Consider the following 22,172-nt stretch of genomic DNA (forward strand, 5'->3'; position numbering starts at 1 on the left):
CAGTCCACACAAGAGATCCACTTCCTGGACACTGGTGCTAATAAGCGATGGTCACATAAACACCACCCTATACCGGAAACCTACCGACCGCTATTCCTACCTACATGCCTCCAGCTTTCACCCAGACCACAGCACACGATCCATCGTCTACAGCCAAGCTCTACGGTACAACCACATTTGTTCCAACCCCTCAGACAGAGACAAACACCTACAAGATCTCTATCAAGCATTCTTACAACTACAATACCCACCTGCGGAAGTGAAGAAACAAATTGACAGAGCCAGAAGAGTACCCAGAAGTCACCTACTACAGGACAGGCCCAACAAAGATAATAACAGAACGCCACTAGACATCACCTTCAGCCCCCAACTAAAATCTCTCCAACGCATCATCAAGGATCTACAACCTGTCCTGAAGGACGACCCATCACTCTCACAAATCTTGGGAGACAGGCCAGTCCTTGCCCACAGACAGCCCCCCAACCTGAAGCAAATACTCACCAGCAACCACACACCACACAACAGAACAACTAACCCAGGAACCTATCCTTGCAACAAAGCCCGTTGCCAACTGTGTCCGCATATCTATTCAGGGGACGCCATCATAGGGCCTAATCACGTCAGCCACACTATCAGAGGCTCATTCACCTGCACATCTACCAATGTGATATATGCCATCATGTGCCAGCAATGCCCCTCTGCCATGTACATTGGTCAAACTGGACAGTCTCTACGTAAAAGAATAAATGGACACAAATCGGATGTCAAGAATTATAACATTCATAAACCATTGGGAGAACACTTCAATCTCTCTGGTCACGCGATTACAGACATGAAAGTTGCGATATTACAACAAAAAAACTTCAAATCCAGACTCCAGCGAGAGACTGCTGAATTGGAATTCATTTGCAAATTGGATACAATTAACTTAGGCTTGAATAGAGACTGGGAGTGGATGTGTCATTACACAAAATAAAACTATTTTCCCATGTTTATTCCCCCTCACCCCACTGCTCCTCGGACGTTCCTGTTAACTGCTGGAAATGGCCCACTTTGATTATCACTACAAAAGGTTTTCTCCCCCCCGCTCTCCTGCTGGTAATAGCTCATCTTAAGTGATCACTCTCCTTACAGTGTGTATGATAACGCCCATTTTTTCATGTTCTGTGTGTATGTAAATCTCCTCACTGTATTTTCCACTGAATGCATCCGATGAAGTGAGCTGTAGCTCACGAAAGCTTATGCTCAAATAAATTGGTTAATCTCTAAGGTGCCACTAGTACTCCTTTTCTTTTTAAGGGATTTTAAGAAGTTCTTGGTGCTGCCAAGAGATTAAAGGAGGCTTTCCTGTCTATTTTTGAAATGTCTATAGTGGTGTTGTTAGGAGCATCAGCTGCAGTTTGTGAGAATTCCTTTTCTTGTTTGAAAAGAATTTTATCACACCAAAGGATGAGCATCACCCATGACAGAAAGAGAAACCTAATTCTCCTGTCATAGGAAAGTGATTTGACTTAAGAACTGAATCTGAATGCCTTTGTGGAAGAATTTAGATGCCATTACCCAAGGAGATTTCAACTTTAGTTTCATGAACAGTCTTTTTGGTACACCTCACTTTCATGTTAAGATCTATATTTTTATATTTCTGAATCTTTGAATGTTGGAATATTTGTTATACTGAACAATCACATAAATATGTATCTTATTTTTCCTTATTTCATAAAAAGAAAATAAAAAAAATAATCCTCTGACTGAGACTATGGTTTTCACTAAGTACATGAACTTTTGAAGGCAAGCACAACAGCACCTCTTGTCACGTAGTCCTCTACCCCATGTCAACGTGCTAGCTATGGGCCTAAGATGAACTAACAGAAATGTATGTCAATTTATGCACCTATTCACTGTTATCCAGTCTGACGTGTATTATTTGCCCCGGCAGCAGCAGCAACAGGTGGTGTTTAATTCTACCACATAAGTACCATACACTTCTAAGTTATAGTGTGAATTATTTTAATACTCAGAGAAAAATGTTCCCCAGTGAACAGACATTTTGATTCAGTTTTTTAATGCTAATTGAAGTAGTTTTTGTTCTACATCAGTCATTAAATGAAATCCATCAGAGGGATAACAGATAGCTTTTAGTGTTTGTCAAAATGTGACAAATTAATGGCATTCTTAGTTGTCAAAATTCAAAGGTAGATAAAAGCTGAATAACTTTAGAGATAATTAATTAATTCATTGTTTCTAGGGAAGTAGCACAGCATGTTTGTTTGTTTGTTTATTTTGACTAGAACACCATCACTTTGAAAAACAAAGATTTGTGTTATCTGTGATTGGGATTGTTTTTTGTAATATCAAAAATCAGCACCAGCTTTCCATAATATTGGATAATGACTATCATAACACAAGTTACTGGGCTCACTGCTGGGGTAGATGAGTGATATTTGATGAACTGATATATACTGGATGTCAGTCTAGATGATGTAAGGGTCCCTTCTGGTATCATACTCAGACTTTATTTGTTATTTATCCACTCTTGAATTTGAACAAATAATGTAACAAATATAATTGACCATTTACATTTAAAAAAAAAATTATTACTCTGATTCATTATCACTGTCTTTCTCCTGGTTTATATCACTCTTCTTTTCTTCGCTCATATTTTATTTTGTTTATGCAGATGTATTTACCTAAAATTAGCTTGCATCTGGGGTCTGATGCTGCAAACCCATGAATGAGGGTTTGCAGGATCTAAACCTGTAAACACGAACAGCCATTTCACTCTATTTTTTCCATTATTAAGGTAAAAAGGAAGCAGTGGAAATGTCTGCTGGAGTCAGAACGATATTTGTTAGTAAGTGCAGCAGAGGATGTACTACTAGCTTCAGTAGTGCAGCCTGTGGAAGAAGCTACAGGGTGTGTTGGGGAAAAATATGGATGGTTTGCCAGCCTAAGCAGACATGACATAAAACTACGCATAAATCACTGTGATTGACAAACATTATATCTAATTTAAGGTGGTCTGTTGCCTTTTGCTTTTAAAGGTTCTAAGAGTCAGAAACATGTCCTAAGACCAGAGTCTCTTGAAGGGACGGACGAGGAGGATCCAGTGACAGCCCTGGAATGGGACCCTCTGTCGACTGACTATCTTCTTGTTGCTAATTTACATAATGGCATTCGACTAGTTGATTCTGAGTCTCTCTGCTGTATCACAGCATTTAATTTTCCTAGTGCAGCAGCATCAGTTCAGTGCTTAGCTTGGGTTCCTAGTGCTCCTGGAATGTTTATTACTGGAGGTAATCTTTTCTTATTGTTGATAGTTTATTGAATGGTTATAAATATAGCATTGAATCTCCAAAATAAGTACTCATGTTTAATCTTTTTTATACCTCTGACTTTAATGTCAATAGAAACAGAAATATTTTAACATATTCTAGAAAAAGTGAATGCATAAAAACGAAGCAAAGAAAATGACTCTAAACAGTTTTCCATATTTTGTATCTCTTTTTCCCATGAGAACAAATGACAGAGGGTTTATGGCCAGAAACTTTCCTGTTTTTTATTTCAATCCCTATAATGTTTTCTTGATGCAAGCAGCTTTGCCATGAGTTTATCAGCATGGATTACAATTGGCTGGGGGATGGGCCTTCCCCACTCCCCCGCTTCCATTTCTGTTGTTTTTGGAGCTCACTTGTTCCAATCCTTTCTCCTTTCTGAACCTCAGAGCAAAGGGGAAAATGTGGCTGAATTGTGGAAGAATTGTTGTAGTAGTAGAGAGAGAGGAAGAGTGAATGAGAGAATATTTTATGCTGTTTTGATAGGTTTACCCCCACTGTACTCTAAGAATGAACATCTCTAATTTAAAGTAATATTATTGTGAAGATGAGAGAGCCTGCTTGTAACATTATTTTAAGATTATACATTTAATTCAGTGTTTCACTTTTTGATTAATTGGGTGCTTAAATTATGTACATTGTTTATGCAGAAAAAACATTAATAAATGGAGCTTTTTTTTTAAAATCTCAGATTCTCAGGTTGGAGTGTTACGTATTTGGAATGTTTCACGCACAACACCTATAGATAATTTTAAATTGAAGAAAACGGGGTTCCATGGTTTACATGTGCTCAATTCTCCTCCAAAGAAAAAGTGTAAGTATACACTTTATTATTGTAATTCATTGCAATGGGTGCAAGTTAAAATAATATAGTCCTTTCTCTTTGTGTCTGATCCTGTACACCCTAAGCAAAACTCCCTGCCTTTGGTTCTACTTCTGCAGTCCTTAATCAAAACACCCATTTACACCAATGCATTTTTGGGCAGACTAAGTGCTATCAAATCAAACCTTTTGTTAAATTCTTTCTTATTAGGCACAGGCAGTCCCTCATGTAGGAATACTACAGTCTTGCTCCCAACCCCGGTGAAGTACGATATACGTTCTCTGTTTATAACAGATACCTCATAACAATATGCAAAGTTTGTAGCCCCTTAGAATAGCTTTATAGAGAAGGAACACAGTAAACAAGGGTGAGGCAAGGTTGGTGAGATAATATCTTTTATTGGACCAACTTCTGTTGGTGAGAGAGACAAGCTTTTGAGGTCATACAGAGATCTTTGTCTGGTAACACTTGACACTGTTCGGAAGCTTCAAATCTTGTCACTCACACCAACAGAATTTGATCTAATAAAAGATATTACCTCACCCACCTTGTCTGTCTAATATCCTGGGACCAACATGGGTACAACAACCTTGCATACATGTAAGCATGTGTAATGCAAGTTGTGTATTGATTCCAGTTCTCTAGTCTTAGCAGATTAATAGTATAAAAATCAGAAAAGACATTTTGTTGAACACATAATCTCTTACCATGAAAGAGAGAGACTGAAAGGGAAGGTTACCTATTAGCATGTCATCTACTTTCTCCCTTTTATTCTATGAATTCTTCAAACGTCCTAGAACATGTTTTTGCACTCTTTCATCAGCCTAGAGACAGTATTTTGAGACTGTAACTAGATTGCTGTTGCATCAAATTTAAGCTTCTTACCTCCACCTTCAAAGCTCCATATACTTATCCTCCCTTGTTCAGCACACATTGTTCCTGTCCTCTCCACACTGTTGACTTTCCCACTCTCATCTGCCTGTTTATCAATTTGTCCCATACTCATCTCCCTGCCTTCTTCTATGCAACCTCTATGCATTGTACAGCTTCCAAGTTACCAAGGCATAGACCCATATTTAAGTTCCTTTTAGAGACCCACTTCTGCCCTACTACAGAGAATGAGTCTAATTATCTTGTTGTTCCTGGTTCCTCTAACCTCTTCCTAGCTGTTTGTTTTTCCTTAGACTATGAACTTTGTTGGGGAAGGGACCATCCCTTCTTGAATGTCTGTACAGCACCTAGCACATCTTGGGCATTTCCAAAAACAAATAATAAAGATGATAATATTAGTCTTATTTAACTCCTGTTCTTCTGTTTTATGTCAGCCACCATTTTTCTACCACCAGTACCAATTCCTGTCACTTTTGTTACTGTTAGCTTGATATTTTGAGGGACGCTGTCAAATTAAATTTTTTGAAGAAGACTAATTTTCAAAAATTGTGGACCCTTTAAGCACCCTTTAAATGGTATAACCTGTTATTTTTTAAAAGTTTCTTGAATATTTTTCTAAGGGATTTCTCTGCTCCCCTGTTGATGTTTAGATGGGTTTATTGGGAGACGCACAACATCAGATATGCTCAGGCCCACCCTCTCACCATGGAAACCTTCCTACTTGTCAACGTTAAATAGGCAAATGAATTTTACAAGCCCTGATGTGAAGTGATGTAATTGCTACTTGTTTTTAAATATGAAAAAAAACAAAATATGTTAATATGTTTATATCTTTGTATTAAGCACTTTCATCACATTCTCCTACTAAAAATCATCATACATCATCTACCAGTGAGGCCGTTCCACCCCCAACTCTAACCCAAAACCAAGCATTCTCTCTTCCTCCTGGCCATGCTGTCTGCTGTTTTATGGATGGTGGAGTGGGACTTTATGACATGGGAGCCAAGAAATGGGATTTCCTTAGAGATTTGGTATGTCTCCTTTGCCTGTCCAATGTTTTGAATGAAATACTAATTATTAATATACATACAGCATTTTTATGCACAATAATCAAGGACTGAGCATAGAGCCTATAGTGTAGTGTGCAGGCAAATCAGCTTCCATAAATAAAAAGGAGCTGAAGATTTAGAAACCTTATAATAACAGCTCTAGAATGTTGAACTTAATTCTTCACTACAAAGGAAGACTGCCAAATAATGTAGGACCCAAATTTGAACTACCTTAAAACTAATATTATTTAGTGAGGGAAATACTTCATATTTTAAGTATCAGTTTAACTCTTCCCATCTCCCCTCCTCTCCCACCCCACAAAAAAAAAGAAGTATTACTCCTTCAATAATGGATGAAGAAAAGGAGTATAATAGTTATGTGACCCTTTTTATGCTGCATGTCAATTATCCAGCTAGCACATGCTAAAAATAGTGCTGATGAGTTCACTGATGATGCTCTTAATAAACAAGGAGATAAAAATGCAGTGTCATGTTGGATTTAAGTAAAAAACTAAAAAGGAGTATTGAGGAAAAAACAGTCTACTCAACTGAAAAACCCTTAGCAAAGCAGGCAAATAAATATTGTTTCCAAAATCTCATAGTGTGATCCTGCAGTCCATATGCAAGCAAAGCATCTAGTGAAACCAGTGAGTTATGTCTGAGTAAGCACTGTGAGAGAGCCTATGAAAATGTCATAGAGAAATAGAAAGTAACACAAAAATGTAAAACTACTAACATTACTTCATAATGTCTTTTTTCAATGATCAGGTAAGAATTAGAATTAGCAAAGCAGTTTCATGCAGCAAAATGTTGGGTTACACTGAGGGTGTGTTTGCAATGGGAAAATTCAGAAATGTAATTCTCTACTGCAGAATTACAGCTCCTTTGGTAACAACCTTGGAAGCTGTAGGATAGATAAGGCACAGGCATTTTTACTACCAGGTCATCTAATCCTGGATTATGGTACGCCACTGGTAGAGAATTACAGGTCTGGGATATTAGAAGTGTAAACAGACATTAACTGTGTATACCTTAGCTCATCCACCGCTGGAGATATTCCAGGAGTTTGGTGGAACTTCACCACTTAGTGTTACTGATTTTGGTAAAAATGGTTTTAGTATTTTTAAATTAAGAAAACGAAGTATAGTTTATTAAACAAAAGCTTGTTTAAATATACAGACGCTTACTGTAAGTATGATTCCAGCATCCATTCATGTCCATGAAAATGGAAGCAGAAATGGGAAACCAGGAAAGAAACTGTTAGAATTCTTGCTGATTTCATCTGCAAGCAGCCAGTTTGTTTATTTCCATTTTTATGGAAACAGACATTATGTCTGAAAACAAAATAAGGGTTTGAAAAGAATGCTTTAGAACTTTCTCTACAACTTATTTTTTCACAAGTCCATTTTCGCAAGAGCAAAAGGTGTCCAGCTACTGAGAATAGTACCTTAGAACTTTCATGTCAGTTTCACATACTTGTTTTCCAAAAAGGGTCATAAAACAAACACATTTGGAAGAAAAAGGCCTCACAGGAAAAACATAAGAAAATTGAATTTTGAAATAGAAATGACTTTGCATTTAGGTACAACCCAATTAATAACACTTCAGTCATAATGACTGATGCACAAAGCCAAATTCTGCTCATTTACACCTGTGCAATTCTACAGGGGGTTGGCAGTGTTAATTTCCCCAGCGTGCACAGGTGCTGCTTGGAGCAGAATTTGGCCTGTGGCATATTCTATTTTGCTGGGTTTTTTTTAATCCTTTGGAACGAGAGAGAGAGAGAGAGAGAGAGAGAGAGAGGAGAGATCCAGATGCTTATTATACCTTTTACTATTAACTGATTAGCTGAAAAGTATGGCTCTGTTGGAGCCTGTAGTTGGTTTGGTAGGTTTTATTTTAGTGTCTTGCATTCAAGTGAGGGATCATTAGCTTTTTCTGTTATATTTTTCACTCACATAGTTTTCAGTTACTTAAAACTCAGCATTTCATTTGCTTTGTAGTAAGACTTCTAAAGAAAATATAATGGTGAAAATAGGTTAAACATTTTTTTAAAATCTAGAAATAAAAAAAGTGTTTTTGGCAATTTAAGGAATTAGCTCTCAACCTTTCAAGACCACTGTACCCTTTTCAGGAGTCTGATTTGTCTTGTGTACCCCAAATTTCACCTCACTTAAAAACTGCTTGCTTACAAAATCAGACGTAAAAATACAAAAGTGTCACAGAACACTGTTACTGAGAAATTGCTTACTTTCTCATTTTTACCATAGAATTATAAAATAAATCAATTGGAATATAAATATTGTACATACATTCTAGTGTGTAGTATATAGAACAGTATGAACAAGTCATTGTCTGTATGAAATTTTAGTTTGTACTGGCTTCACTATTGCTTTTTATGTAACTTGTTGTAAAACCAGGCAAATATCTAGATGAGCTGGTGTATCCTCTGGAAGACATCTGCGTACTCTATGGGGTATATGTACCTCACGTTGAGAACGACTGGTTTAAGGGACTATGTAAATCTCTAAATTGCATGCTAAAATGTTAATATAGACATAAAGATGTTAGAGAACTACAGTAAAGAGGAGTTAAAACTACAGAAGTAGGGTTAGTTTATCAATTAAATCAACTGTGTTCATGTAAGAAATACATCTTTAATGTACTAGTACTCATTTTTTTTATTCTCTCAACTTAGGGACATGTTGAAACCATCTTTGACTGTAAATTCAAACCCAATAACCCTGACCTTCTAGCTACAGCATCATTTGATGGGACAATAAAAGTTTGGGATATAAACACTTTAACAGCAGTCTACACCTCACCTGGGAATGAGGGGGTCATTTATTCTCTTTCTTGGGCTCCAGGTAAGAGTATTTGATTTTAGGCATAAATATTGTTATATGATGATTGAAATTTCCTGCACAAAATGCAGTTGATCTGATGAATTCAAGTAAATGCTCATGTAATTCTCAAGTTGGCAAGCTGGAATGTACATGCTATTCTGTGGAGCTGTCCATCTGTAAGGAAGAATCCTTCCCTCTCCTCAGCATCTATTTGTAAAATGCCCTGACTGCACCAGAACCAGGGCATTTTTGCTTCACTGGAGTGGAGGCAGGATTTGAGAAACCTGTGCAAGGGCTTTCTTCATGTGTTCATTGTGGATCTGAAGGGGAGAGGCTACCTACCAACAACTGTTGATTTTAGTGATGCTCTGGGAGATGTGTCCCCAAGCCCATCTAAGGGTGCTGTTCAGTGCTTTTAACTTAGGCAAAACTCCCATTGACTACAGTGTCAGTTTTGCCAAAGTGCTGAAAAGGGCCCTTTGGGGGAATCTTCCTCAAAATATCATGTCCACATAGCTATGCTTGCTGCTAGAGAGTCTTCCGGGAACAGGAGGATGAATCTTTCCCTATCCAACAGAGCAACAGCAGAGCTCTTCTGTAATTACGACAACAGCCTCAAATCTGCAGCAGTTACTGCTTAGGTCCTGCCAACCACTCCTTCACCCTTACACAAGGTGACTGGAATCCCCCATTCTTTTCTTTATGCCCTGCATTAGTAGTACTAGGAGATAGGTCATCATCAAAAACAAATAACATACAATAGAAACGTATTTGTAATTTGATTTGTGGGAAAGAAATAACTTTATCTGAAAGAGAAAATGTTGATCCCTTTCCACTTTTTGGCTTGCATCATCCCCCAAATTCATTAGCTCCCACATGTACAATATTTGCCAACATTTGGATTTGATCTGGAGAAAGAACTTTGAACATACTGATTTCTCTTTCCCCTCCTCCATAATTCCACCTACTTGAATATCTTTTCTGCTCCCCGGGGTCCCTCTCCAGATTTTCTCCTCTTAGCCGCTTAAGTATAATCCAAAATTTATTGTTTCTACATCATATGGGTGTTTTCTGTATGAGACATGCATGGTTAACAGCAGCAGTTTCTGTTCTGGGATTGAGTCACAATGGTGAGGAAGTGGAGTCTTGTGGTTCTGTGCCTTAATTCCCCATTGTAGAATATGTACAGTAATGATTCCCTACATCGTAGGAGTACTGTGAAGATGAATTCACAAATGTGTTTGAAGTACTCAGGTATTACAGTGATGGGGGCCTATAGGGATAGATAGTAGTGGAATCTGATGGTCCAAGACTGGAAGTAATTTAAAAAGAAAAGTGATTGCTCAAGTGTCCTCACATCTGTCCTATGTGTGCATAACTATGAGAGAGAGAGAGCACTTTTTCTGCTGTGTTCTGCTGTTCAGACAGGTTTAAAATGAAACTACATAATTTTATGCAGATGCTTTAAGCACTAGACATTGTGGGGCATTTACAGTTTCAAAGAAAGCCTGTGGACAACTAACTGCTGTCAGGTGCTACATCTTGTCCTCTCTCTGCATTCAGTGCAGGGGGTTGGGATGGGACTTGAGCTCGTGTTTGCAACCAGTCAGCGTCTACCTTGCACAGCGGTGCTTACAGTAGGGGGGGTAGAACACACAAGGCTTTTGTTGGAACTGCTGCTTCTGAACTAGTGTCAAATCCCCTGCAAATGCTGGGCTCAAATTGTGAGGATACATTGCTAATCTGCTGTTGCTATCATATGGTTATGTATTTCTTTAATTAAAATGGAAAATTATATATGTAAAAATAACACTGACCCTGTACTCATTATAATGTGTCTCTCATGTCTGTTCCTCAAAGGGGATTTGAACTGCATAGCTGGTGCAACCTCCAGGAATGGTGGTTTTATCTGGGATGTCCCTAGAGGCAAAATGGTAACCCGGTTCAGTGAGGTGAGATGCATTTATTTTGCTTGGTTTCTTAAATGTAAGCTAGTGGCTCCATCTAGTGCTCATCTAGATAAAGCTGGATCAGTGTTTGTATGTTTTAAAGAGGTATGTAACTTAACTTAAAAATATAGCCAAGTTTATTGCACCCAGTCTGAGCTCTGGAACAGGTACAACTCACTTCCTTAAATTGGTTTTGTGACATGCTAGGATCCATCACTTCAATATCATTGCTTTACTAGTTGACTTACAGAGGATCCAAAAGGAAAGAGGAATATTTCCTCTCAAAAGCACACACATTCTATTTTATTCTAGTCTATTTTATTAATCTTTGGACTCAAAAATATATCAAAATATAATGTGGTAGTGATGATTGCTAACAGATATAAAACTGAGGTTTACTTTTTAGTCCTAAGGCCTCACTCCAGAATGACAATGCTGCATTAGCAGCGCACTGTGAATTAATTATTGATTTAGACCAATGTTTCCCAAACTGGGGACGCTTGGCAGGCTTTACCTGAACAAGCGGCGTCCCCAGTTTGGGAAACACTGAGTTAGACTTATAAAAAGCTGTATTAAGTGCCCCTCTTATGGGCTTGCATTACTTGGAATCTTAGTGGTGGTCAGTACAGGTCCTGCAGCACTGATGTAATTTGCTCCTGGGATAAAGCTCTGTTTAATAAACTGGTTGCATCATTTTGCATTAACTTCAGTTTCCAAGTGGTCTCAATGTGTAGCCCCATGTAGACCGCCTTACAGCAATCTAATCTGGAGGTGACAAAGACATGGATAACTGTGGTAAACTCAGCATCAGAGAAAGAAAAAAGTTGTCGTCTTCTCAGCAGACACAGATGGAAGAATAAAGTTCTTGACCACAGATGCCACTTAGGCATCCAGAAGTAGCCCAAGATCTAAAAACACGCCTAATGTGCACACCTGTGTTACAAGTTACCTTTCCTCAGTGAGTGGTGTTGATATATATTCCACCAACTTTTCTAGCTGCTTCACACAGACCCCTGACTTTCTCAATCTTGTCCAAGTAAGTACCCAGCAGCCAGCTAACCCCGAGGCAAGTTCATATGGACACAAAGTTCTCACTCTGCAGTTGTGACTGTTAGGGGGCTTATTCCTTCACCCACTTACTTCCCTGGTTCTTCTCGCATGAACAGAGAGCAACAATACCCGAAGTCCAAAGGTGCAAACAATTCGATGTTTATTGGGGTGAACTTCCAGCAAGCATGATTCCAGTTGCCTTCCTTAGTATCCTCCTTCCCAGCTCTGACACCACAGAGCCTTACACCTGTGTCCCTGTTCCCATTTCTCCCTTTAACCAAACAGGATTCCAGTTTCCTTACTCCCATTCCCTGTTCCCATTTCCCCCTTTAGCAAAACATGGTTCCAATTTCCTTACCCTCATTCCCTGTTCCCATTTCCCCCTTTACACACACCCACCCCCTCCCACCAAGGCCCCCCCACTTCCTAATTGACTACAGATTATATAGTAAAACTTGAGTTCGGCTTAGCTATACCTTAACCAATCATTTTCCTGAAATTTAACTAACCAATCCTAACATATTGTAACATGATTATGTAACCAATTATATCCCACCACCTTAATTAGTTTACACCCAGCAAAATTAATTATACAGCAGACAGGAACAATCACAGAACCAGACAGAGATTATACAGACAAACAATAGCAAAGTGGGAACTATAATGACAAAACAATACAGAAGTGAGGATTTCACATCCCAGTATTGATAAGTGAGTTCTTGCCAGACAGGATGCTGTTTCCTTTTACATTTTCTAGGCACTTCCCTTTCTCTGGAGGTGATAGGCATTATCAGGACAGGATTGTATTCAGGACAGGATTGTATTCCTAACAGCCCAATAGCACCTTATTTCAATGTGACTAGTTTGGAATGTGAGGATGTGACCGTTCGCTTCCTAGCTTATGGCTGCCTCTGCTGCTTAGCCAAAGGCCTTAGCCTAAGCACAGGGCCTCAGACTGTCACAGTAAGAGAAGGCCCTTACACCAGCAGACAGTGATTTTGATTCTTTCTTTTATACTTCTAGAACTAGCCAAGTGATAAGAATACCCCTAAATTCTTAAAGTACAGGCCTTTACAGACAGGCCTGAATATCTATATCCTAACAGTGACTCTCTGATCCTGTAGATGGTTCTGGACCAGGCCTACCCACAGCATAGTTTAGAGTATCTGGGGATCACTGGAGCACAATGGCACTCCAGCCGCACTCCCTTTTTCCTGGTCACATACCCTTCATGGCCCAACAAGGCTAGGGCCTCATTATTGTGTAAAAGTGCAGTGTATATACTGTACTTAGGGAAATGGAGCTGAATCCTACTTGCAAAACCACAGAGAAGTCAGTAACTAAGAGAAAAAGGGGTGAATTATTTCTTATTGATAGGTATTTTGCATTTTTTGAAGCATGGAAAGAATGGAATCTTCTGCATTGCCTGGAGTCATAAAGATTCCAAAAGAATAGCGACCTGCAGTGGCGACGGATTCTGGTGAGTGTCATGTTGAAAAGCAATCCGCTCTTTGGGCAGGTGAACTTTGATAGCACCATATATTTAATGTTTAAGATCTTGGCATAAATAACTATTGGATGTGTTCTGCTTATATATATTAATATAAAGTTACATAGCACTACATCAACAGCAGACAACACAGTAGCAACATATGCATATATCATGCCACTTGCTAACAAAAATGCAGTATTGTTTCATGTTAATGGTATGTGCACTACGGCTTGCATTATAATCAAGCAGGCGTAGGTATGGAACTCTAGTTCCCCCTAGCTGTGGAGAGACAAGAGGAGGTGTGGCCAAGGAGAACATGAGAATGTTCAGGCATAGTGGAACCATTTCCTTAATGTTTGTGGCACAGTTGGTTGGTGTCACACTTGCCTAGGGAAGTTATGGAAGCTCCTTCACTGGAGGTTTCCAAAAAGAGGCTGGATAGCCATCTGTCTTGGATGGTTTGGACACAACAAATCCTGCATGTTGGCAGAGTGTTAGATTAGATGACCCTTGTGCAGGGGTGAAAGTAAGGCGGTACGGGCTGGTACTGGTAAAAAGTGGTCGCCGGTACCAGCCCGTACCACTAACTTTAAAGCACTGCCATGGCAGCGCTTTAAGGACCCTGCTTAAAGCGCTGCTGCTGCAGCACTTGAACGTCATTGCCCCTTTTGCCACCCCCCGGGCTGCTGACAGGAGGGGGGCAAAAGGAGCAGCTGCCCCGGGGCCGGCAATTTAAAAGGGCCCGAGGCTCCAGCCACAGCTGCCGCTACTGCCCAGTCACGCCCTGCCTGATGCCCCACCCCTTCTGGGAGGGCCGGAGCTGGCCCCCATACTGGTACGAGTTCAATTTTACTTTCACCCCTGCCCTTGTGGTTCCTTCTAATCCTACGGTTCTATGATCCTATGTCTCTAAGGAAAGGTATACTACCTCTAAGCAGCCCTTGTATTTGGGGAAGCACAAGGACTATAACTGTGGCCTTTGTGGGGGCTGCAAAGATGGGAAGCCTTCTTCTGTTCTTCCTTCACTTGTGCACTTCTGCAATCTGACTCCTTATGTTGATTATAGATGCACATAAAATCAATTTTGACCTGGGTTGTCCTACTGAGTATGTTGGGTTTTTTTTCTTATTACCATATTGTAATTGATTTCAGTATTATTCGAACCATTGATGGCAAAGTTCTTCACAAGTACAAACATCCAGCTGCAGTTTTTGGTTGTGATTGGAGCCAAAACAACAAGTGAGTAATAGTTAATTGAATTAATTAACTAACAACATTTACAACTTACATGAATGACCATCAAGATAATGCAAAGGTATTTAAAATGTGATATCAGTGTATTGACCTAGTTTTGTAAAGGCAAAGAATCCTGGGACCATACTGTAAAAGGCCAATTTACTCTTCCTTATTTATAGACATTATTATTTAACATGAGCTACACTGCCATCCTTGATGTGCAGTTCTGTCCTAATAATAGGACTGTAAAAATATCATTAAAGGTCAATCTGGGTGCTGAGGATCACTTCAAATTCTTTTCCTTATGCAGCATCGCCAGTAATATAAAATCTGCAGGCCAAATATTCTGCCCTTATTGAAGGCGGTGGGGATGATACAGGTGTAAAAGACATGTTTGGCCTTTAGATCTTGTGTTACTGGTGATGATGTATGAGAAGAAAAGAACTCCACTTCGCTCTGAGTGAATCTGCAGGGCTAGGAGCATGGAAGTCAGTGAGAGACCCAATGCCATGCTTATGAGTCATTTTTCAGAGTAGAACTGCACTGCAAGTCTACTTTGGGGTGCAACGGGAGGCAGAGTGGGACAGGAACCAGTGGCTTGGCTTCCAGAAGAGGAGAGTCTTCAAGACTGTGAGTTTTTTGAAAAAGCTCACATTAACCATTTGGTCATGTGCTTCATAGGAAAAACTGTATGCTGGCGTATGGAATCATATGCCACTGAAGCTTAGCAGATTTGGCTTCTTCTCATGGCTGAAAAAAAAGCATTATTTAAAATTTACATCATGTATTTTCATATGCTTCATTTTAAAATAAAACCTTGATTGATGTCCCACTTGTGAACAAATAATTTAGAAATGGGTTATGTTAGTATTTAACATCCATAAATCAGAACACACAATTGTACCTCTAAACAGGAGAGTTCCAGTTCTTCAAACTAATAAAGGTTCAACAGGTTTCCCATTTGAGGTCATCAGAAAGAAGGTGAGGAATAAATGGGAAACCTTGATGGTATATCCACACAGCAGCTGGGGGGGATGCTTCCCAGCACAGGAGGGTAGACACACGCTAGCTCTGCTTGAGCTAGTGCAAGTCTGTCTACCCACAATGGGAAGCACCCTCCCAGTTTCTGCATAGACATACCCTCAGTATAGCTAAACTTAAAAAAAAGATGCATTGTGTCAGTGATGCAACTGACTTGGAGAAACGTAAATGATTATGTTTAATTTAGCAACACTGATAGGGGGTGGGGTAGCTCAGTGGTTTGAGCATTGGCCTGCTAAACCCAGGGTTTTGAGCTCAATCCTTGAGGGAGCCATTTAGGGATCTGGGCCAAAAATTGGGGATTGGTCCTGCTTTGAGCAGGGGGTTGGACTAGATGACCTCCTGAGGTTCCTTCCAACCCAGATATTCTATGATTCTATAAAAATATATATAATAAAATATATTCCATGAGAATAATTACAAAAAGTTAGAGCATTTGTAGTGCGTAAATCCAAGAACGGTGTAAATTGGTTACAAAAGGAACAAAAAACACAAAATCTGCATAATCTTTCCTGAGTGCATACAACTAAAAAAAAATCTATTTGGAAAACCAAGTTTGTATATTTTCTACACAAATATAGACTATGAGCAAGTGTTCCCATAAATATTGGTCAAAATTTTAATATTTGGCTTTGGGGGAATAATTTTTCAGATATTTGTGAGAAGCTGCATAGATAGGAAGCAGAGGGGCCCCTTCCCCATAGAAACTTCAGTGTGGCTAATTTGGCTGTGGCTTCTCCCCAGTTTCCTATAGCTTGTCTGATGGTGGTCCAGCTTGTCTTAGCGGGGAAACAGAAGTGTCTGCTTCTTTCTGGCCCCTTCATGTGGCAATAGCAAGCCACTTTGTTTCCTTTCCTCCTTATGGTCCATTCACGTCAAACTCCCCGTCAAACCATGGGACAGACCTCATCTTACACAAAGAGGTGATTTTAAGAACCCTGGAAGACTTCAGTTTTAAAAGGTGTCTACAGTCTGTGGTGGATAATTTTCTCCCTCCTAGTCTTTGCTAGTATTTTAATATGATCAAAAATATTTGCTTAGAAAAGGCAAACATGAATATCATCATGTAGGCTAACTTATTTTAACTGATAATATAAGAAAAAGATAATTTAGAATGTGATCTTTAAACTTTCCAGAAAGCACTTCATTTTTTCAAAATAAGAATACTAAACAGCTTTTTTAAAAAAGTAATCATTTGCAGAACACAGTTAATTGCCAGAATATCTGTAGGAAACGGAGATAACATTTGAATTGCTTTTTTAAAAAGGACTGGACTGAAATTTCTATACATCTGCTGAATCAAACGTTTTATGTTCTCTCTGCAGTGCTTGCTCATACTATGCTGATGATAGCACCTTATTAACAATATATAAAAGCAAAAATAATATCTGATCTGTTGTGTTTGTGAGGTTATGAGGTTGACTTAAATTGTAATGTTGAATTTTTAATACTAATCTTGCAGCAATCTGAGTGCATGCTGGGGGAGAGAAAACTGCAGGGGAGTTTGGCAGTTGCAAATGAGATTGTCATAGCTGCTGGATGTGGGTGGAAAGGGAAGGTTCAGGGGTTCAGCAACTAGGAGGTCAGATTGGGTGCAGTGAAATAATGGGAGAACTGGACACAGCTGGATAACTTTTCCATAAGGAAATGGTTAAAAATAAAATACATAGTGATGGATATGTGACTTTATCTCCTATTTTTCTGTCACTATTTGACCTTCATTTCAAATACCATTTCCATTTATTCTGTTTTTTCAAGTACCGTTTCAATTTATTCCTTTTTTAAAAAATTCTGTAATTATATACATAGCCTAATCCTGAGCACAACACATACAGACAGTATTATTATTTAAAACCTTGTTTTGTAAATATGGCAACCAGGCTTTAAGGAATAGCAGAGAAAAGAACAACAGGAAACAGATCTGTTCATTTATTTTGTAAATTTTTCCTTTGGGCAGAGTTAGTGATAGGTGCAAAAAATTATTCTGTTGTTACTGTGTACTCAGTAGATTTATTGACAAATAATGGGCTAGATTCTGGTGTAAATTTTATAGCTCCATTGAAATTCATGGAACTTTGCCTATTTACACTAGGTGAGGGTCTATCCCACTGTTTGTAGTTGTGTATCATATACTGAAGTATAATTTTAACTGTTAGAGATTAAATGAAAAAAAGCAAATACAAGTCAAATTTTCTGAGATATACATTAAAAGGCGTGCTACATTTGTATTTTTTAGAATTAAAAACAATATATTTCTACTGACTCCAATAGCTGATTATTGTACTGTTGTCATTTTGCAGAGATATGATAGCCACTGGATGTGAAGATAAAAATGTTCGTGTTTATTACCTAGCAACTAGCTCTGATCAGCCACTGAAGGTTTTTACGGGGCATACCGCAAAGGTGTTTCATGTAAGGTGGTCTCCTCTGAGAGAAGGAATCCTCTGCAGTGGTTCTGATGATGGGTGTGTATTCTTAGATTCTGAGAGAGACTTAAGGTCTCAAGTTGCACTGGTGCTGACACTATAAAAAAAACCCCCAACATTACTATCATTGTGTCTGTGAATAACATTTCAGGTCCAAACTGTAGCCCTGCCTCCTCCACATTACAAATCCTGGCTTGGCTCCATGCCTGAGGAGCAGTGCTAGTGTCCTGAGGAAGCCATGTGACAGATACATGACTACAATGCTCTATACTCTACCCAGATAATGGAGTCAGTGACTGCCACCCACCACTTAAAAATTATATTGGGATGATACTACATACTCACATTGCATCCAAGACCCTGTGAGTGGAGGGAATAAGATTCCCTTGTGTGACTATCTAGAGTATGATAGACTGAATATCATCTGTGGATGGCCATTGTGGGTGGGTGGTAAAAAGGGCAGTATGTAGGAGAGGACACTTCAAAGTTATGTGGCAAGACCTTTCCCTTTGAATTTCTGCTTGGAAGTCATTCTGAATATTGTTATGCTCCTGTAAGGCTTACTCAGAACAATTTGAGTTTATTAGTGAGAAGCATACCATAGAAATTATACATAAACACACAGTAGGATCTTTCATTTTACAAAGGCAAATAAATATGGTAATAAGCATAAGGCTATAAAATACAAGTACCTGTCATGACGTATATTTTAAACAAAGGTATTGTCTGCCCAAATACTTATACTGACAGAATTTGGCAGCATTTTTTGAGCATATTAAACCTGTACTCCACAATTTGTGCTCTGAGCATGTTCTTTTCCATATTAATTTTAAGATGTTGATTTTGACCTATAAAACTCTAAATGGCCTGGGACCTTTTTTATCGAGGAGTATGCCTCTCTTTTGTGGCAAACTGCCATAGTTGTTGTCAGCAGAGGCATCTGAGATGAAACCCATTCAATATAAGAGAGAAGGGGCAACTGGCAGGATATTCCCCATTAGGGGCTTGGGACTTCGGAACTGACTTCCTCCCTCAGTCCATAACAGCCTGAGTTTGGTAGCCTTCAAGGTGCACTGCAAGACCCTCTTTCTTTCCATAGTTTGTAAGGAGTGTAGAGCAGGCCTAGGTGTAGGCCTGGGATTGTGCAGGGCAGGAAAGGAGGGCTGACTTGATTTAATTTAATACATTATTTATAGTGATAGACTCAAGAGCTCAATCTGTTTAGTTTAACAAGTTTAGTTAAAGGGTGACTTCATTGACAGTCTGTAAGTACGTACATGGGGAACATATATTTAATAATGGGCTCTGCAATCTAGCACAGGGATTGTCAACCTCTTTCTTTCTGAGCCCCCCCCCCCCCCCCAATATGCTATAAAAATTCCACGGCCCACCTGTGTCTCAACTGGATTTTCTGCATATCCAGTAGGTTAAAAGCCAGGGCCAGTGTTAAGGGGTAGCAAGCAGGGCGATTGCCCAGGGCCCCACACCACAGGGGACCTTGCAAAGCTAAGTTACTTGGGCTTTAGCTTTCAGCCCCATGGAGCAGGGCTCAGGCTTCGGCTTTCTGCCCTGGAACCCAGCAAGTCTAGCGCCGGTCCTGCTCTCTGATTTATTTTGGTGGACCTCCTGAAACCTGCCTGCGGCCCCCCCAGAGGGCCGCGGACCACTTATTGAGAACTGCTGATTAGCAGAGAAAGGTGTAATATGACCCAATGGCTAGAAGTTGAAGCTAGACAAATTCAGACTGTTAATCAGGTGTAGATTTTTTTAACAGTGAGAGTAATTAACCATTGGAACAACTAACCAAGGGTTGTGGCGGATTCTCGATCACTGATAATTTTAAAATCAAGACTGGATGTTTTTCTTAAAGATATGCTCGAGAACAGTGGTCCCCAAACTTTTCAGTGTTGCGCCCCTCCTCTTACTCCTGTCTGCAACCCCCCTCCCCCAAACTGGGGCTGGGAGTGGGGCTGTGGCTCCGGGGGATCAGGGGGTGGCAGATGGGGTAAGAGGGCCAAGGCTAAGGCCACAGCTGGGGGCGGGTCTGGGACCAGGGCGGGAACAGAGCCCAGCTAGTGGCTGAGGCTAGGGGTGGTGGTGGGGATGGGGCTGGGACCTGTGGCTGGGAGGGGAGCCGTGGCCAGGCTGTGGCAGGGGCTAGCTGCTGCATCCAGGTGTGGAGCTGGGGCTGGGCGTGGGGCCAGGAGCGGGGCTGGAAGCCAGGGCCACGGGTGGGGCCGGAGTCAGGAATGGATCTGGGGGTGGAGTGGAGCTGGATGATGCTCCCTCCACACTCCCCGGGAGGGCTGGCCCGAGCCCTGCCACCCACCCTCCCCAGAATGTTCCTCTGTGCCCCCCCTAGAGGGGTGCACCCCACAGTTTGGGGATGTCGAGCAATTATTTTGGGGAAGTTCTATACCTGTGTTACACAGGAGCCCAGACTAGATTATCATAATGATCCCTTCTGGCTTTGGAATCTTTTAATCTATGAATTTCAGTTATATTTTTGCTGTCACGGTATATTTGAATTGAACTGATGGGTCTCTTTATTTTAATGTTCTTTTAACAAAGTGTATAGGGTGCCCAAAGCATTGGATAAAAGCTCTTGTATTACAGTGTGTGTAAATCTAGGTAAGTAAATACTCCATGTGAAATATGAACTTCAGAATTTTGCTGAATGTACAGGTGTGTTCATGTTTTGGTATATTGATGGATATATGCTTTTTGTGTCTTGTTTTCAGCACTGTTCGAATATGGGATTACACACAAGATGCTTGTATAAATGTTCTTAGTGGACATACAGCACCAGTACGGGGACTAATGTGGAATACTGAAATCCCTTACCTATTAATATCAGGCAGCTGGGACTATACAATTCGGGTGTGGGACACAAGAAATGGAACCTGTCTAGACACAGTTTATGATCATGGTGCAGATGTATATGGTAATATAGTTTTAAATGTTAATGTTTCCATTCTTATTTTGCTAAAATGTATTTGTGATACCTTAAAAGTCCATAATATATTTTCCTTAAAACTAATTAGCAGATAAATTTAGTTGTCTGAATAATGTTTAAAATGGTCTCTCTATTAGGATTAACATGTCATCCTAGTCGTCCATTCACTATGGCCTCTTGTTCTCGTGACTCCACTGTGAGACTTTGGTCTTTAACACCTCTGATAAACCCTCTCCAAATAAATATCCTGGCAGACAGATCTTGGGATGAGATCATTGGCAATACTGGTAGGTAAATTATACATACTGTTACTTTCATTTGATTTGTGTTAGACTACCTTTTAATAAAATGTTTATGTACAAAAACATTTGTGTTGATTAGATCGTGCTGTGGAACCAGGTGCTCCTCCCTTGCTATGTGGTAAAGTATCCAGGGATGTTAAACAGGAGGTGGACAAGCTGATTGGTAATCCTCGAGGGAAAAAACTAAGGTGGTTTTCAGAATGTTTGTCAGTAAGTATTCCACATCAACATGTTGCGCGTGCATGTAGTCCTTAAATTAAAATGCAAAAGAAAAGTTTCTTCTTTCTTCTCCCCTCCCCATGTACTATTTCCCTCAATATAGGTTCAGAATATGCGAGGAGGACTTCTGCTTTGTGATAGTTTGTAGATGGAAAAATGTCCCTCCTAGAGCTGGTTTAAAAATTTCAAATGATATATTTCCCCATCAGAAAATATTGTGTAATCAGAATCCTAATTTTCCACTGCAGTAGATAAATTTCAGTAGAATTTTCCATGGAGAAAATCAATAAAATTGCTTTAGTTTGTCCACCCATAATTTAAATATACTGTTTGTTTGTCAAAGTGAAGTGTTTCAGGTTGGGTTGAGTCTGCATTAAGCTCTATGGTTGTCTGAGCTGCTTCAGGGCAGTTGTAATTCCGGGTCACCCAACCCCCCTTCTCACCTAGTGGCCCCATTTGTTTCAGTCAAAAACATAGAAACAAAAAATTCTGAATCAGAATGTTATGGAATATTTGTTCTGCAAAAAATATCAATATTTTGGTGTTTCATTTTGATTTGG

At 39.7% G+C, this 22,172-nt stretch overlaps 1 protein-coding gene across 4 annotated transcripts in view; it reads left to right on the forward strand.

The window, feature by feature from the left end:
- The window catches only part of WDR17 (WD repeat domain 17), a 124,370-nt gene that overhangs the window by 74,162 nt on the left and 28,036 nt on the right, over window positions 1-22,172 (forward strand). For all 4 annotated transcript variants that reach the window (XM_074951187.1, XM_074951186.1, XM_074951185.1 and 1 more), the window contains 11 exons: window positions 3,042-3,293; window positions 4,024-4,146; window positions 5,890-6,077; window positions 8,794-8,962; window positions 10,802-10,893; window positions 13,338-13,420; window positions 14,585-14,671; window positions 18,010-18,174; window positions 20,877-21,079; window positions 21,229-21,378; window positions 21,473-21,603. In XM_074951187.1, coding sequence (XP_074807288.1) covers window positions 3,042-3,293; window positions 4,024-4,146; window positions 5,890-6,077; window positions 8,794-8,962; window positions 10,802-10,893; window positions 13,338-13,420; window positions 14,585-14,671; window positions 18,010-18,174; window positions 20,877-21,079; window positions 21,229-21,378; window positions 21,473-21,603 — 1,643 coding nt within the window. The remainder of the gene's footprint in view (window positions 1-3,041; window positions 3,294-4,023; window positions 4,147-5,889; window positions 6,078-8,793; window positions 8,963-10,801; window positions 10,894-13,337; window positions 13,421-14,584; window positions 14,672-18,009; window positions 18,175-20,876; window positions 21,080-21,228; window positions 21,379-21,472; window positions 21,604-22,172) is intronic.

The sequence above is a fragment of the Natator depressus genome, chromosome 4 (assembly GCF_965152275.1).
Source record: "Natator depressus isolate rNatDep1 chromosome 4, rNatDep2.hap1, whole genome shotgun sequence".
Classification (NCBI taxonomy): Eukaryota; Metazoa; Chordata; order Testudines; family Cheloniidae; genus Natator; species Natator depressus.